The following is an 18401-nucleotide window of genomic DNA, read 5'->3' on the forward strand; positions in this document are numbered from 1 at the left end:
ATCTGGGGCTCTCTATAAAGACCTTCAGGAACTTAATGAAAATTAGTATTTTTTATTCTCTGAAACCAAGTAGCAGAGTGAATAATTTGCTAATTTTATTCTTTTAAACTCCATGTTTGTGCTTTTGATTTGTATTTGTATATTTAAACACTTTGTGCGACTTTCAGCTACTCTGGGCAGTTGAAAAGTAGAAAGTCATACATGATACCTGAAAATGAGTTTCATCACAAAGACCCCCCTCCGAGGAATGCAGTTGCCAGTGTACAAAATGGGCCTGGTGGTGGGCCTTCTTCATCGTCGATAGGAAGTGCGTCTAAGTCGGATGAAAGCAGTACTGAGGAGACTGGTATGCTTATTTGTAGAAATTTATAAGTAATACATTTTGTTTCAACAAACTAAGCTGTTTTATATCACATGACAAATAAAATGTTGGCTTAGTATTATAGTTTATTCCTTAGGTAGGAGTATGTAACTGTCAAGAAGAAATTAGCCCTTTGTTTCTTTCTAATTAATCTCTAATCATTTTGCTGTGAAATGATAGTTTATTTACAATTAGGGGCTTGTCAAATAAAACCTTTCCTTTATTTCAGATAAATCAAGGGAGAGATCTCAGTGTGGTGTGAAAGCTGTTAATAAAGCTTCTAGTGCCACACCGAAAGGGAATTCAAGCAATGGAAACAGTAGCTCTAACAGGTAGGAACACTGGCTATATGTCAGAATTCTGAATTCTTATATGATTAACCTCATTAGACATGAATGAAACAGGGTGGTAGTTGAATACTATGAAAGTCATTTGTGTTGGACCTTGAAATTTTGTGTGTACCCCTAATTGGTGATGCGCTTAACTGTCCTCATTATGTTTTATATAATGCTGAGACTGACATTGTTTCCCCTGCTGAGTTATGCAGATGAAGGTAGGTGGTGAAGTTAGAAAAGCATTTTAGGATTGAGTGCTTGCTGTGGGCATTCTGGGTAAGGATAATGAACATAAGAGAAGCCTACACTGATTTAGGCCAGTGATCCATCCAGCTAAGTAATCCAGTTCCTGATAATAGCACCCTTGATCGGCTTGTGGGATAATTTTTGGTTGTGACCTTGTAATCCTCAGAGGTTATGAACATATACAAAGAATGGCCTGACATCACTTTAGTCATTCTTTTTTAATCTGCTGTTCATGAATTTGGTCATTTATTATTTACTGAATAAAGAAGTACTTCCTTTTTACTTGTCTTTAAGGTCTTTGAGTTTTCAAAGGGCTACTCTTTTATTTTTGAAGTCAGTAAGAAACCCTTTAGGATTTATAACATGGAATATGTTTTATGACTGTTTGTCTTAAAATCTTGTGTTTTTATTCTTAAGCAGCAAAGCTGTTAAAGAAAATGACAAAGAAAAAGGGAAAGAGAAAGAAAAAGAGAAAAAAGAAAAGACTCCAGCTACTACTCCAGAGGCCAGGATACTTGGTAAAGATGGTAAAGAAAAACCGAAGGAAGAGCGGCCAAATAAAGATGAAAAAGCAAGAGAGACGAAGGAAAGAACACCCAAGTCAGACAAAGAGAAAGAAAAATTCAAGAAGGAAGAAAAAGCTAAAGATGAGAAATTCAAAACCACTGTTGCCAACGTAGAATCAAAATCGACTCAAGAAAAGGAAAGAGAGAAGGAGCCATCCAGAGAAAGAGATATAGCAAAGGAAATGAAATCAAAGGAAAATGTTAAAGGAGGAGAAAAAACACCAGTTTCTGGGTCCTTGAAGTCACCTGTTCCCCGATCAGATGTTGCAGAGCCTGAAAGGGGCAAGTTCGCCTTTATTTATGGTTTACTTTCGGTTCTTGTTAATGTGTAGTTGGTTCTTGTCTCCTTGTTTTGGCAAGTTATCTAGGGACTTTACTTGGGGGGGGGGAGCGAATACTTGATGACCTTAAAGGTGATTTTAAAAGTGATCTTAAAAGTGGTGATTTTTCAAGTGTTTGGGAAAAGTAGAAATCTATCTTACCGTGACCATTTCTTTTTGTACCAACAGAACAAAAACGCCGCAAAATTGATACCCACCCTTCTCCATCACATTCCTCAACAGTAAAGGTTAGTATAGCCTGAGGAAGGCAGCGTCCATGTTAGGCTCACCTGGTTGGAATACGTGTCCTGACTTCCTTCAAGTCTTGTGCCAAGTATTCACTGGAGCCACTGGAGGTTTTATATTGCATTAGAAAATGAATTTTTTACATATTGGTGGACTGATATTTTTTTCCTATTGAGTATTTTTATTATAAAAATATTAAAACTTCAAGGACCTAGCACTAATTTTGTAGTGTTTCAAAGTGCAAGAAAAATTTTACCCAGAAGTGCCTCACTGCTTTAAGCAGTCTTTTTTGGAGTGCAATGGTAGCTACAAGCAAATGAATCTTTTCAGCAGAATGAAGCCTATTTTTCAGCATAAATATTGAAGAATATATAGCCCTGAAGACTTCCTGGATGATACAGGATAAACAAGATACCTCTGAATTCATCAAGCTTCTTGATGAGCATCATACCGATGTGTGCCTTCTAAGAAGGAGTCTTGAAAGGAGTTCCATTTTAAAGTCTCCTTGGTGATCAGTTCTCCTGTAGTTGTGTATATTCAGTGAGCATGCAGCTTCTGTTGTATCTTCCCTTGGAGGTTTGTTTATACCCATTGGGTTCCCAACAAGTTGAACCTTGCGTTACGATAAAAGCAGATGTGGCATCCAATCCTACCACCCAGCAAAGAGAAACCCCAGGCATTCAACTGCAGCACAAAATCGTGGGTGTAGCCTTCTTGAAGACTCAGGGTAGCCATTCCTTGCTCCATATTTAATTTTAATTCTAAAGTCATCTAATTTCATGGAATCTTTGAATTTGCAGTACGTTGAACTTTTAAAACTGTAAGTTAATTAATTTTTCATCAAGAGCACTGTGGTGGAATACCGTAATTGATTTATTTTTCTTTCTTTCTTTTTTTTAAGTGCTTTTTTTGTGGGAGGTATGAGATTCACCATCAGAGGCACTTTGCAAAAAAGTGACTACTCTTGTAGAGAATACATTTTGTTTTCTTGTTAATATAATGCCACTGAGTTTTTTGGCTAGGATTAAGAATGTCTATATTTATGGTAGAGTCATAAGTAAAGTAAAATTTGAAACCTCCCAATTAAAGAACAACTATGAAAATGTAAGATAATGTTCTTCCACAGTGACCTCCACTGTTTTAAACTTTTTGTGGAGGGAAAAAAGTGTTTTGCTTTCTTAAGCCTCTTAACATTACTTATAGTTTATGTACAGTGTTATGAAAAATGTGGCATTGACATTTATTTTTAAATTATGAGCAGAGAAAGATTTTTATTTGTTACATTGAGCACATATAATTTAGTTTTTTTAACATTACAATTCCATTACATGGTTTTGCTTTTGTTTTTTTATTGTTGATATTCATATAATAATTGACATCACAAGATTTATCCTCACAAGAAGTAGCTGGTTTATTTCCAGGTTACAGCCATACTTCCCAAAGTTCCTCTGGGTTCTGAGAACTATGCCAGCTCACCTGTCATCTCCATTCATTTTCTACAGGACAGTCTCATCGAACTCAAGGAGTCTTCAGCAAAGGTTTGAGTCTTTTAAAATCATCATGCCTAAGTAAAACAAAAAAATTCTTCATTTATTTAGTAGATACCTTCACCCTAGTAAATTCAGTAAGCTAGTGAATAACCTTTAAAAATACCTATCACAAACTGAAACAGTGGATGACAACGGTCCCTTTTAATGAGATTGTTATCAAATGCGTGTAATGTGGCAACATTTCTATAATCTCTCTTTGCTTGCTGTGTTATGCATTATCCTTTTATGCTTCAAAATCTGGAAATAAGTTTAAGGTTTGGGGAAGCGGTTGTTGGTTTGTTTTGGGGAGTAAGCTTATTTAATTTCTCAAAACAAATCCGTTAGGTTGTTTTCTGACTTTTTTAGACAACCCAAAAGACTAGAAAAGAAATTTGATGCATTCACGTACTGTTCTAAAAACTGAGCCCATCTCAATCCATAAAACTCTATTGCCTCTGCTGAGCTACCTTTTTGGTAGTTGTAGCATAATTATCAAGAAATCTGGTTAATGTCAACTAATCATTCTCTTGGAGGGGAATACTCAACCCGATGGTCGTGTTTACATGTCAGTATTAATTCTTGCCTATTATTCTACTTTCTTGAGTATTCTTCTACTAAAAATAATGTGCAGTTTGTGTATCTTATTACAGAGTTCACTTCATTATTGTAGTTGAATTGTCCATTGTTCATGTTATTTTGTCTACTTATTATAAAATTTGTACCCTCTTTCACTTTGATTTTCTACTTTGCCTCCTCTTATATCTGCTAAGTATTATCTCTTACTGGTGGACCAATACAAAATGAAATTTTGAAACAAAGCCAGTTGACATTACTAACTGCTTTTAGATCTGTAGCTTTATAATGAAATGTCTGTGGATATTGGGCAATAAGCACTAATTTTTTAATAGTTTAGGTTAGCCAATATGCCTTTGTCCTGAAATTGTAGCATTGTTTTTAGAGTATACTGTATTAATCAAAAGAGTATTAGCTGTACTGTGTGAATGCTTTCTTTTAAGGTAAAACTTTTTATTGGCTAAAATAAGTATGTATTGCAATACAGTTGGTTTTCATAACCAGTTTGGGATTGTGTATGTCAGTCTTAACCATCAGTGGCTTGTGTGGGCTATTTTAAATTCATGGGTTAACAATGTTACCTTGTGAGTATTTATTTCCTGAAACATACTTTGAAGCAGTTTGAAACCTGCTGTTATAGTTAACTGGAATTTCTCATCAATGATGAAAATTATGGTTCCTTATATTTGTGAAAGTCTTTTGAAAATAAAACATGTGAGATAAACATGTTATTTCATGCTCATAACAGTGCTGTGAGGTAGATAGGGCAGGAGGGTAGTGTCTTTTGGACAAATAAGAGACTGAAAAAGTTCTTGATCTTTTCCCACTGGCATATAACTTGTTAGTAGTACCAAAACTTGGACTAAAATTAAGGTTCCTCAAGTATTCTTACCACAATGAAAAAAAAAAATTGCAAAAAAATATATGGTCCCTTGATTCTTAGCACCCATTTCAGCGGTAGTCGAAATGGGTTCCTAACTCCTTTAGTGTGTTTGCCTTGTTTTTGAAATTATAGTGCTTTAAGTCAGTCTCCCTATCCCCCTTTGAAAAAAGATAGTGATTTTCTGGATATTTAAAATTCAATAGATTTATTCCACATTCAATCAGAAATTTTTGAAAATGGCATCTGAATGCACTTGTAAAAATCGTGTGATTCATACCACTTTTCAGATCCTTAGTGCTCAGTATGGTTAACTTGGTGATATGATTAGGTGTTCAATAACTATTTGAAATGAACTCTTATGCCTTTGGACTTTGGTAAAGCATCCACAGATTACTGGTCTGCATTTTTATATGTCTAGGAAAGTTCAATAGCATATGAATGTCTTAACAACAACAAAAAAAACCCACAAAAAAACGTTACCGGACTTTGAGTGATCTTTAAAATTGACGATCTATATCAACTCACTGTTTCTGGGGTAGCTTTTACTTTTTAGAGGATTTGAATGATGTGTGTATATTTTTCGTGTTCTCTTGTCAGTTGTACATATAAAATTGTTCCTGTGCTTTAATTTTTTAGTTACGCTTTTTCCCTGGGATCCTCTTTTTTATTAGATTACTTACTATTTTCACCTTCTAATCCATGGTAAAAGTAATACATGGATTTGGCTTTTCAAGTGGGATTTGTTAAAGGGAGAAAAATCTAGCTTAGTATCCAAATTGTTTCTGTTTACCTTCCACCCCCAATTTCCAATTGGCATATTTCCAGTTTGGTCACTTGTGTTTTCACCTAGCAAACTTGGCAGCTACATTTGATGAAAGTGTGAAAAGCATTTTCTTTACCCAAGCTTCTCTGTAATTGAGGAGGGCAGCAGTGACCACTCAAAACAGAATTCAGGTTTTAATTTTGTTCATCGTCCTACAAGGATTTATAATCAAAGGGAAGCCTACAAGTGAGGCCATCTTTATATATGGTAGCCTTAATAAAGTCAGTGTAGCAGTGTTAACAGATTTTGAAAATCAGTCATGTTTTTTGGACCTGTTGATCCCAATGTAAAGAATAAAAGCAAATCAAAAGCAAAATCCATCAACACTATATGCAAATCAATTTAACAAATCATTTGGTTTGGCAAACATGTATTTAGTACTTGGTTGTGTACAAGGCAGTAGGAAGTGTGTAAAAGTAGAAAAGACACATTAGCTTCCCTGCCATACCGGAAACTGTTATGGACAAGAATAAGTGACATGAAATTAATAGGGAATACCTTTCACAGGAAAAGGTTAATATAAAATAATAACAGGAATTCACTGGAAAGTGAGTTGCAGAGTTGAGGGACGATTGAAGTGCTGATGGCTTTTGAGCTGTCTTTGAAGGCTAGCAGGATTTTAAGAGATTAAGATAAAGTGAGCTACCATTCTGGTGAAGAGAACTGCTGGGAAGGACAGGGTGTTAGGGAGCCAGTGGTAGCCAAAGCATAGAGTGCATTGGGTTGCCCCATAGTAGAATATAATTGTGCAAAGATTGTGAAGAGCTTGGAAATACCTAAGCTAAGGAGCATGCATTTTATTCCGTAGGCAGTGAGAGACTGCATGTTACTGTGGAAAAGAGTATTGTGATCAGACCTATTCTTAGAAGGGTAGGAAGAAGGACTAGAATAGGTACATTTCTAAAGTAAGAATATATAGGTTTCTCAGGTCCTTGCAATACAGAATTCAAGTTAGGCACAATTAAAAACTTCATTCTTGAGGAGTGTGTGTGTGCGTGTGTGTGTGTGCATGCGTGTGCTTGTGTGTACTTATTTGTAATCACAACCCCCCCTTTTTTTCTTTTATCAGGAGAATTAAGCAATACTTCTCTTAGAGAAATCTTCTTTGAGTATTGCAGGAATATATTATTTCTTTTGTCTTATCATTTTCATAAGTAATATTAACTTAAGATATGAATAAACCTCACAATTAGAAAAGCTTGAAGTGTTGTATAGGGCATTAACCCAGCAAGAGTACCATTCGGACAAGCACTTTTATGACTGTTTCTCATTCTCTTGCTCTTTGTTATTAATAAAATTTTGTCTATTTCAGTTGATCATCAACTTTTAAACATTGACATTTTAAAGAATCTACTTCTGCATTGCTAATGGCAGTATTTCTGAGCCAACTGAATTGAAAATATTTGGTGGTGTTAAAAAAGTGTTTCTTTAATTTTCAAACTGATGGTCTTTTTTTGATGTATTCCTTTGACTACAGAGGATTTCCTCATGTAAAACTATTTGACTTTTGACTCACTATTGTTTTCATTCCTAAGGTATATCTAGGATTGTGTAGTTATGTAATGAGTTATATTTCATATTCTGCCTAATACTTGTAATGTCTTAAATTGAACGTAAGCTTGTAGCAGTTATAAATGCTGTAAGGATAGGTATCTGATTACTTCCTTAATGTTTTCTTTTATACTAGATTTCCATATTTACAACTTGCGTAAGTTATTAAGGTTGTCTCTTAATTATTTAGGTAGCACATCCTTGATCTTTGGCTGTTTATTGCCTGTGGGCCTTTTGAAACAATAGGCACACATCAGTTCATCATTTTTCAGTCTGAGTTTTTTTTATCATCCTCAGCTGACCAAATGGTTTTCTGAGCTATTTAGAACCAGTGAGACAAATTTCATAGTCCGTTGTGATTATTTGGTAGAAATTGGAGTGCTTTCAGAAGTAGAGAATATGCAGCCTTTACATTTATAAAAATAATTTAGGATAATGTATGCATGGTGTATGCTGAGGCAGAGAAGACTTATTAGTAAAGTCATGGCTAGGTTTTATTTTATACTTTGGCTCACTTGCCTTGTAAGTGGATGGTAAAACTGAAATTTCTCTGTGTAGAGGTTTGTATCTTTATTATTTTTTTTTTTTTTTACAGTAGAGAAAGTCAGTCATTATTTTTCACATGGACTTCTGTAGTGGTGGTTATAGATCTTCACAATGGAGTTATAAAAGGAACTGTAGCTTATAGATTTACTCATGAGTCTCAGTTATTAAGACAGGAATGAACTGATTGAGTTTAAATGAAAATTTTTGTAAGGCCAAGAATTGAAGTCTTTGCATAATTTGTGCCATGCTCTTGTATTTCACCTCTTGTAATCCAGACAGCTGACCAGTTTTGACTTTGGGTCTAACTACCAATTGTCTTTCATTAAATAAACAATCAAGCAGATGATGCCGATACTGGAAAACCAATAATCTTTAGTAATATTGCCTTAATTTAACAGCTCTACATTAATCATACTCCTCCACCACTGTCCAAGAGTAAGGAGAGAGAAATGGACAAGAAAGACTTGGACAAGTCGAGGGAAAGATCCAGAGAAAGAGAGAAAAAAGATGAAAAGGACAGGAAAGAGCGGAAAAGGGTTTGTAATTTTTTAAAAACTAGTTTGGAAAGCCATTATATTATGTATGGTAGTGTGTTTGTTGCCTTTTTTAAAGTACTAGTTTGTTGCATGGCAGGCTGTTATTTGGTGTTTTAACTGGTATTTTCACCCTAAAATGTGTTTGAATTGAATCTTCTACAGTAATAAGGATCTTCAGCCTAACAATCTCTAACAGCTCTGCTTGTCTTTCATGTCATTTTACAATGTGAAACGACTGCCAATACTCTCCAATGCTAGTTAGCTGTGCCCTTGTATAAAAGTAGTATTTTAAAACAAAAACATAAACTCTTGATCAATGTAGTTCACAATTCTTGGTTCTAGGATCATTCAAACAATGACCGTGAAGTGCCGCCGGACTTAGCCAAGAGGCGAAAAGAGGAAAATGGAACAAGTAGGTAGATTTATTAATGCTTTCGAAGCTGTCGTCAAACTGAACTGGAAGAGGCTTTCATGATTCTCTTTTATACTTTTAGTGGGGGTTTCAAAACACAAAAGTGAAAGTCCATGTGAGTCTCCTTATCCAAATGAGAAAGACAAGGAAAAAAATAAGTCAAAATCTTCAGGCAAAGAAAAAGGCGGCGATTCTTTTAAATCTGAAAAGATGGATAAAATCTCCTCCGGTGGCAAAAAGGTAAATTAGGGAAACAAAGGAACAAAAGGCTTTTTCTTAAAAAATTGACTCTGAGTATTTAGCAAATACTGAGTTTTTTTGGTAATCAAATAGTCTTTGGTTAATTGTTTGAGGGTGGGAAGAGGAGGCAGTGGGGGAGGGCGGGTTATCTGGGGGGAATTCCAGCCAGTTGGGTCCCAAATTATGGGAAGAGTAGAATTAGTTTACCTCTGAAATTCCTTTTCTCTCCATTCCACCCCCACCTACTTCTATTCATTGAGCTTTACCCTTTACCCTTTCTTTTTGTGTTTTCTTTTATTCCTCCTCGCCAACAGTGTTTTTGGTTTCTTTACATTCATGAGATTAAAATATGGTCGTGTATTCTTTCTCCCTGATCATTACATTGTCATAAAGTCTTTATTAATTGTAATTTTTAAACATTTTTATAACATTTTCTCCTAATAAACTTACGTGTTTGCAACTTATATTTGATTTTCAAACTAAGTATAGTGTGCATTTTCTTAGATACTCATGGATGATATTTATAATACATTTCATGCATCTGCCATAAAGTAGGCAAGTCATTACTAAGGTGTAAAGTGTTTCAAAAGCATTATTATGGTACATATAGTCATAGTTCTTAAAAGCAGTTTTGGAAAATTGTAATCATTTTAAAATTTCTCTGTGCGTGGGGTGCTTGGGTGGCTCAGTTGATTAAGCTTCTGGCTCTTGATCTCAGCTCAAATCTTGATCTCGGGGTCATGAATTCAAGCCCTGCGTTGGGCTGCATGCTGGGTGTGGAGCCTACTTAAAAAAATTCTGTATGTTTTAAAAGTGATGCTGCTCCTTTTAAATAAGTATTTTTTAAATTGAGGTAAAATTCACATAACATAAAAATAACCATTGTAAAATGTACAATTCAGTGGCATTTAGTATACTTACAATGTTGTGCGATCATCATGTCTATCAAGTTCCAAAACATTTTCATCACCCCAAAGAGAAACCCCATACCCATTAAGCAGTCATTCCCTATTTCCCTCTCCTTTTAGTCCCTATCAACTACTAATTTGCTTTCTGTCTCTATGGGCTTACCAGTTTTGGATATTTTATGTAAATGGAATTGAATAATAATGTGGCCTTTTGTGTCTGACTTCTTTCACTTAGTATAATATTTTAAGAGTCTTCCATGCTGTAGCATGTATCAGTACTTCCATTTCTTTTTATGGCTGAATAATATTCCATTGTATGCATATACCACATTTGTTCATCCATTTGTCAGTTGATGGACTTTTTTGTTGTTTCCCTTTGGCTATTGTGAATAGTGCTGCTATGAATGTTTGTGTGCTGCTCTGAAGTGTTTGTTTGAAGACCTGTTTTCAGTTCTCTTGTGCGTATACCCAGGAGTGGAATTTCTGGGTTATATGGTAATGCTATGTTTAACTTTTTGAGGAACCGACAAACTGTTTTCCACAGTGGCTGATCAGCTTATGTTTTACCAGCAATGTACGAGGGTGCCAATTTCTCTACATCATTGCCAACGCTTGTTATTTTCTGGGTTTTTTTTTAATTATTAATTTTTTTAAAAATATAGCCATCCTAGTGGGTGTGAAGTGGTATCTCATTGTGGTTTTGATTTTGCATTTCCTTAATGACTAATGATGTTGAGCATCTTTTCATGTGTTTGTTGGCCATTTGTATACCTTCTTTGGAGAAATCTCTTCAGATGCTGTGGCCATTTTTAAATTGGATTGTTTGTCTTTTTGTTGCTCCGTTGTAAGACTTCTTTATATAGTCTAGATACTAGACCCGTATGAGATGTATGATTTGCAAATATTTTCCCCCATTCCGTACATTGTATTTTCACTTTCTTGCTAGTGTTCTTTGATGCATGAAAGTTTTTGTTTTTGATGAAGTCCAATTTTTTTCTTTTGTTGCTTGTGCTTTTGGCATCATTAAATACGTTTTTGAAGAAAATGTATGACTGATGGGTGATAAAAAGGGATTTTGAGCTGATTTTTGTATTTGGTTTTCCCTTCCCAAACTAATTCCACCATTCCTTATAGGAGTCCAGGCATGATAAAGAAAAGATAGAAAAGAAAGAGAAACGGGACAGTTCAGGAGGAAAGGAAGAGAAGAAACAATATCCTTTTCATCTTATTGGAGTTTTTAATCAGTGTAATGGAAAGCTTTGATACTGGTCATGTTTAGAATTGTACCGTTGTAGTATGTGGTCTGAATAAAGTTTAAGGGCTTATTAGCTTTTAAATAGTCTCTTCAGTTAACCCTCTCAAATGTACGAAATGTGGAAGTGGGAGACTTGATATATTTATTTATTTTTTTTTAACTTCTGTGGTGACTCTGAGGTTGTTTTATGCCGTCAAGGGATTTAGATTCTCTCTGGTCGTATTACTACTGAGAGGAAGAAAGGGAACAGAGTGCCTTGGGCTGGGGGCATGGGGATTAGAAGGGCAAGATGATGCAGCAGACGAGCAGAGCTGGTAGAAGTTGAGGCTACCAGGCTGGTCACAGCCAATTAGGCCTGCAAGCTGAAGGACTGCACTAAAAAGTTGAGACCATTCCTTTTTTTTTTTTTTTTCAAAGTTGTTTTCCCTTAATTTGTCATCTACTCATAAGTCCTCGGACAAGCACAGATAATGAAGACTTTCAATCAAGGTGAGTGTTTTCTCACCTCCTTTCATTTAAAGATAGAAATATGAAATGAGGTCTGATAATGTTGAAGAAACTAGATACATTTTGCAAGATGCAACTTGAATTTGCACCTAACTCTAATGACCAGGTCTTTGGGTACAGATGCAAAACAAGATTCACAGTTACTTTTGAGCTGCTTTCATTTAAAGCTTGCTGATTAGCCACGCAGTTTTTTTGTTTTTGTTTTTGTTTTTGTTTTTTTTAAGCACCAAGATGTATTTAAGAACATCTGGCTTTCTCTTCACCACTCATTCCCAACTTCTCTGGATAATTAATCACCTTTTTTTAAGTACCTATAGCTTTGTGGGTGGTGCTGGTATTTGCACTTTACAGGTGAAGAACCTGAGACTCTGAGGGGTTAAGTTGAAGAGGCTAGCAGAGATATTAGCTGACAAAGCCAGTATTCACAGCATAGGTTTTCTCGCCCTTTAGTGTTCTCTGTTCTTCTTTTTGCCTTTTCATGCAGACGTGTTATCCAGAAATTTTTGTTCTAAGTTTTTATGCCTCATTTGCTACCACAGCCCATGTTTTGCAAGGCCAGAAAATAGGGTCTGTGCTTTTCGTTCTGGAATTTAAAATATGCAACTTCATTTTCAAGGTAATTATGCCTTGTATGAGATTTAAAAAGTGTTTAACCATCTTAAATAAATTGTATGTGGACAGTAGTTCACTCTGTCTTAGTGAAGAGTGTTCAGAACTTAAGATAGTCTTTTTTGAGTACTCAGATCATCATCTGAATAGCTCTTGTTTGGTGATGCTTTAGGATTATTGAGATTTGTAGGATGATTTGCCCTCTACATTTAATTGTTTGAGATGGCCATATTTGAAGTTGTCAGCTCTTTTGTAGCCCATTTTCTTGCTTCCATTATAGCTGTCATTTCTTAATGATATCAAGTATACTTGCTGTCTCTACCCTCCCCCTAATATTTGCTGCTGCTTTTATGAAACCAGAGAGATAACCAAGACTGTTTACGGTTGTTTAAATTAAGAGTCAGAAATGTATGAGAGCCCGTTCTGTATAAGGTATGAGTTTTAGGGCATGGATTTTATCCCATTTAGTTTGGCTGCAGAGCAGGGACTTGAGTTTGCCAGCTGGGTAATATCCTAACAAGTGGTGTGTGCCTTGCTTTGTTATTCTCTGCTTGTTATCTAAGTAGTAGAATAGGCTAAATGAGAGTTATGAGAGAACATTTAGAATTTAGTAGATTTTCTTGAAAACCTTTAGAAAGATTGCCCATTCCTCAGTTCTAGTCATCCCCTGCCCCAACAACTAACTAGCTGTCTTCCCTAGCGAACTATAAACTCTTCATCTTTTTTTATGCTTCACTTTACTCTCTTCTTTTATTTTGGCATTTTGCTTTTTACTTCTTGCTTTCACATGGTCTCCTTATTAAAGAAAACAAAAAAAACTACCACTTATCTCTTCATTAGGTATGGGTCAACCTTTGTGACTGACCACTTTAATGTGATTTTATATATATTCTCTTTACTCAGTACCTAAATATTATTCTTTGGTATGTGAAGGTTTTACTACAGATTTCTTTGAGTTCTTATTCACACAGGCCATGGGTTTGTACTTTACCTCTCTCTATAAGCTTTCAGGACCAAAGGCATGAAAAGACTGGTTTGGGTGTTAGATGTTAGGTCGGTGGTCTTATAGCAAACCTTCTCAGTTCAGATATCCTTTTAAGATATATTTGGCTTGATGTTCATCCTGTTCACTTTCTTCTTGACAACCATGTCCTATACTTTCTCCTTGGGTAAACTCTTAATTTTGTGAGGCTCTGGTTGATTTTTTCCTCCTGGCTGTGCTGGCTGCCTCCTTCTATTTGGATACATTTTAGGATTAGTCAGGTCTTTCTTTTGTTCTTCCTTTTCCTTTAGAAGTCTCATCATTTCTGATTGGCACCATTTACCTTTAGGCTCCTTCACATCTGCAGCTCCCTGCTCCCTTTTTTTAGTTATTTTACATTCTACAGAAAAGAGAGCTGCTGCATAATGTCACATTTCCATGATTCAAAGATGTTATTAATTGTTAAGATTCATTGTTGGTTTCTAGAACTATTTTTTGAGCAGAGTGGATAGGAAAATGACATTGATTTGTAAATATCACCTTGATTTCAGGAAAATTAAAATGATCAAAAATACAATATATAAATGTGACCCAAATTAAATTGCTTCCAAAGTCTTCTGTCGTCTTTTCCTGTCTCATGATTTTTAGTTGTAAAATCCTTTCTCCTTGTTCTCTGTATCTTCTGTTACTTGTTACTGCTAATGTTTTTGTCCAAATTCATCTTATCTTTCCTTGATTTAGTCTCTTGAGCACTACTAGTTGCTTTGCCTTTAACTTTTTCCCCTAGTTTAATCTCTAAAAACTCCTGCCTATTAAAAATTTTCTCTTAGAACCAGGTTCCTTTAATAACTTCCCAATTTTAATTTGATATGTGTGATCCTCAGTTCTTGAGTGTCAGGGTTAACTAACTTTTGAGAGTCCTTTTGTGAACCAGGTTCCTTTAGCTTCTCAATTTTAATTTGATATGTGTGATCCTCAGTTCATGAGTGTCAGGGTTAACTAACTTTTGAGAGTCCTTTTGTGAACCAGATGCCATACTGAGACTTGCTCCCAGACTTTGAGAGGCTCAGTCTTCTTGGACTTTGATTCTTGATTTCGAAGAACATTAGCAGTTAAGCTGTATCCTACCCATCTGTATTTGTAGTATACTACATTCCTGTTCTAATCCTCCACTCCAGCGAGGCCTGATCTGTTTTGCAGGTTCTTCTCTCACCTCCAGTATCATAGGTGTAACCTAACTCTTTTATCCTTTAAACCACACTCTGCCCAAGGGCAAATTCTCAGCCCTTGGACAGAATGTGGCTTGTTATATGTACTTTCTTGGCCTCACACAATATTTAACTTTATTTTAATCGATATGATAAAATCCAAATTTCAATTTCTCTTGAAGAATTGGAACATCTGGCAACATTGTGTCCTGATTTCTGCATGGCAACAATCAGCTGGGCCCCCTAGGTGCTGCCCCCCCTTATGTAGAGAGTGGGTCTTTTTTTTTCTTATAGTTTACCTCAGTCAGTCCCCACCCCACTTCATTTGTTTCCATTATATACTAGCGTCTGTAAACAATTGATTTTGTAATTCCTGTTCTGAGCCTTTTTTCTCAGTCCATACTTGGGAACTGACCTCCTAAGTGCTCAGAGATTGTTTATTTTAGGAATGTGTCACCATGGTGAAGCACTGTCCTAGGTCCTGGTAATATTTGTTGGAGTGGGGAGTGTTCGGTTAGGTTTCTTTTTTGGTTTCCCATTGCTTATGTGTGGGCATGTCAGCTTGCCTACAGAGTCTTAGTCACAGATTCCTGTGTAATATATGAGTATGTTACATATCCCTCTCCTTAGATTGTGATCTTGTTGAAGGCAGTGACTTCATCCTTTCCTTCTTATCAAGCAACCAGGTATTTTTCTTTATTGCCTGCTGTGTTTCAGATACTCTCTTAACTCTACAGGGAGAGCTATGTGCAGAAGTATTATGTATATCTCTTTGGGATTGATGAGAAAGAGCACTGGACTTTTTTTTGCCCTCAAAAGAAGGTTCACTTTATAGCATTTGGTAGTATCCTGTTTAAGAAGAGGTTGCTTTGTGTGCTGCAACATATTTTTGAGGGCAGGTTTATTAAGCTTTCATTTTGGTCTGTATGTAGTAATCATTAAATGAGTTCCAAAGTTTTGTTAGGAGATTGAAATGATAGACACAAACTATTTTTCTCTTCATTACCATCATTTATACTCTTTAGCGGGTGTGCATTCTTTGCACTGATATTCATAGGTACCAAAAAGTTGGACAGAATAGGAGGAATTTTCTATTTTCTTTTTCTCACGTAGGGTAGACCAAATATTCAGTAGGTGCTGTGCTGTTTTTATTGGGACATAGGCCTAGAAAAGGGCTCCCATGCCACATTTACCCCTGAGTGTGACTATCCCTTATACATGCTTTTATCCTAAGAGGCACCCCTGTGTGTGCTAAGATTCAGTTCAACAGAATCCCAGTTTTAATTCTGTGTCACATTTATCTACATGGAACATCTCAGGAAGTATGTTTGCTATGATAAGAATTCCAAGGTAGCAGTAGTATAAGGAGAGTAAATGAAGGAGTAAAGTGGAATTAAGATGGCTATCCCTATGTCTTTCTCCTATATCTTCTTCTTCCTCATAAATGTTCATTTGACTTTTTAACTGTCAGCTTCATCCATATATGCCTTTCTACTGTGTGTGTGTGTGTGTGTGTGTGTGTGTGTGTGTGTGAAATAGGATCACAAAATCCTGATAACTTCAGAAACTGGTGAAAATGAAGGGAACCAAATTCTCAGATGCCTCCTTTGAGGTGAAGACACTTAACCCAAAACAATCTTATTAATTCTGTGGGCCTGTGTTTTATAGTTTCTCTAACAAAAATTCTGTTACCCTCAAGCGGGCTCCTTTATGAGGAATCTGCGTACTATTGAAACATTTCTTAGGATCTTTTTGGTGAATTTGATCATAAAATCTGTGTGTGTGTGTGTGTGTGTGTATGTGTTTATAAGGGCATACCTTGGATAAGAAGGCTGAATTTATATTTTTCTTCTCTACTTTGATCACCGGTCTAGCTGTTCTTTTCTCAAGACCACTCTACTATTCAGACTTGCTTCTTGCTGTCACAACTCTCTATAAAGTAACATCATTTAAAACCAGCTCCTCAGCTCTGAGAGTGTGCTCTTTGAGGGCATTTCATGCATAGTTTTCTGATGCCCAGGAGGAGGGTGTGGTGGAACCTAGGGAAGTTGCAACCTTACTAATACAGCAGGGCCTATTTCTGGGGGTGTTGGGGGGAGGGAAGAAAAAAACCTCAGGATGTCCTGTCCAGATAATACTCAGTAGAAAGTGATGTTTACAAAGGTAATCTTGTCTTTCTGCAAACACAGTATTACCAATGCAGTCGATAGCACCGAAAGAGTAGAGATGTCTAGGATGGAGGACAGCCAGCTCTGGACCCAGCCTGAAGTAGAAACCCTGTGAAAAACATCAGCAGTCCTAGGTGTGAAAAAGATCTGTGTTATCGCTTGCATTTAGCGCCTGTGCTTTGTTATTTACAAACATTAAAGTGGCACATATTTTTAAAAAAATAAAAAAACAACCTTAGGAGAATGTTCCAGGTAATGTGGTATAAATGCATTGTTAATGAGAAGAAAATATTACTCTGCTGGAAGATAGAGTCCTGAAGGCTGAGTTTGGCACTGTTTCATCACCATATGACTTTTCTTCTTGATGGCAGTTCTTTCTGAAGTTCACTGAACTTGGGGCAGTTTTCAAGTTTGTAATCCCAACACTTCAACATTGTATTGATAAATACGCTCTGGATACTGCTGAGAGACTGACATCCAGTATCTTCTTTCCACTTGCTCTTGTGCTTGCTGATTTGTCATTCCAGGGTATGGACAGACCCCTAAGCTGAAGGTCTCCCAGAGGAGGATGCCAAAGCTCCATGCGTCACTCTCAGAACGATATCTCCCATAATTAAGAGCTTCTGGTGCTGTCCATTTAATGGGAATCTGCTTTAAGTCAGAAGATGAATACACACCACCATCCTCTTGACGAGACATTCCAAAGTCACTGATTTTCAGAACATTATTTTCACCTCCAGGCAGTTTCTTGCAGCAAGGTCCCTGTGTATACAATTTTTACTCGAGATTCGCCATCCAGAAGCAGCATCTAATGAAAATTTCACTAACTGTTTTAGTTCATCCTTCTTTCTCAGAAAGGAGAGGAAATCGCCTCCTGGAACCAGTTCCTTAATGATATTGATAGGCTGTATTTGTGTGCGAACTCCTATAAGTTTGACAATATCGGGATGATTATATTGCTTGAGGATTTTGGCTTCTTGTAAAAATTTTAATTTCAGTTCCTGGGAAAGATCATCTTTACATGTTTTAATGGCAACAGCAGTTTTATCCTTTAATGTGCCCTTAAATATGTCAGCAAAAGTTCCCTTGCCCAGTAATTCTCCTACTGTGACATCATCATGATTGAGACCCCCATTTCTTTTTCTAGTTATGGCCATACTGATACCATGATGCTCTTTATTGCAACACTTTTTTTTTTTTTTTGCAATTTAAAAAATTGAGATAAAATTTACATAACATATAAAATTTGCCATTTTAAAGTGGTTTTTAGTATATTCACTATGTTGTAGCCATCACCACTAATTCCAGAACATTTCCATCATCCCCAAAAGAGACCCCATACCCGTTAGCAGGTCACTCCCAGTTCTCCCCTTCCCTGCCCCTGGAAACAACTAATGTACTTTCTGTCTCTATGGATTTGCCTGTTTTGGACATTTCGTAAAAATGGAATCATGCAATATGTGGCCTTTTGTGTCTGGCTTCTTTCACTTAGCATCATGTTTTCAAGGTTCATCCATGTTGTAGCATGTATCAGAACTTCATTTCTTTTTATAACTGAATAATGCTCCATTGTATGAATGTGTACCACATTTTGTTT

The 18401-nt window shown here is 36.2% G+C and overlaps 1 protein-coding gene and 1 pseudogene across 3 annotated transcripts in view; one reads left to right on the forward strand and one right to left on the reverse strand.

The window, feature by feature from the left end:
* THOC2 (THO complex 2) overlaps nucleotides 1-17749 on the forward strand; it is a 115809-nt gene extending 98060 nt beyond the window's left edge. Inside the window, exons 29-39 of one of the 2 annotated variants that reach the window (XM_044911959.1) lie at nucleotides 168-346; nucleotides 591-693; nucleotides 1360-1790; nucleotides 2018-2076; nucleotides 3577-3612; nucleotides 8378-8515; nucleotides 8858-8927; nucleotides 9010-9167; nucleotides 11210-11286; nucleotides 11774-11819; nucleotides 16826-17749. In XM_044911959.1, the coding sequence (XP_044767894.1) occupies nucleotides 168-346; nucleotides 591-693; nucleotides 1360-1790; nucleotides 2018-2076; nucleotides 3577-3612; nucleotides 8378-8515; nucleotides 8858-8927; nucleotides 9010-9167; nucleotides 11210-11286; nucleotides 11774-11801 (1279 nt within the window). In that variant the 3' untranslated portion in view covers nucleotides 11802-11819; nucleotides 16826-17749. Of the gene's footprint in view, nucleotides 1-167; nucleotides 347-590; nucleotides 694-1359; nucleotides 1791-2017; nucleotides 2077-3576; nucleotides 3613-8377; nucleotides 8516-8857; nucleotides 8928-9009; nucleotides 9168-11209; nucleotides 11389-11773; nucleotides 11820-16825 lie in introns of those variants that run through there. The other variant, XM_021686666.1, reaches the window with a different exon arrangement.
* LOC110577364 lies at nucleotides 17146-17961 on the reverse strand (annotated as a pseudogene). The gene has a single exon (XR_002480120.2). The product of XR_002480120.2 is annotated as a tyrosine-protein kinase Fer-like (transcript).
* Between the last annotated feature and the right edge of the window lie 440 nt (nucleotides 17962-18401).

Source organism: Neomonachus schauinslandi, chromosome X, assembly GCF_002201575.2.
Source record: "Neomonachus schauinslandi chromosome X, ASM220157v2, whole genome shotgun sequence".
NCBI lineage: Eukaryota > Metazoa > Chordata > Mammalia > Carnivora > Phocidae > Neomonachus > Neomonachus schauinslandi.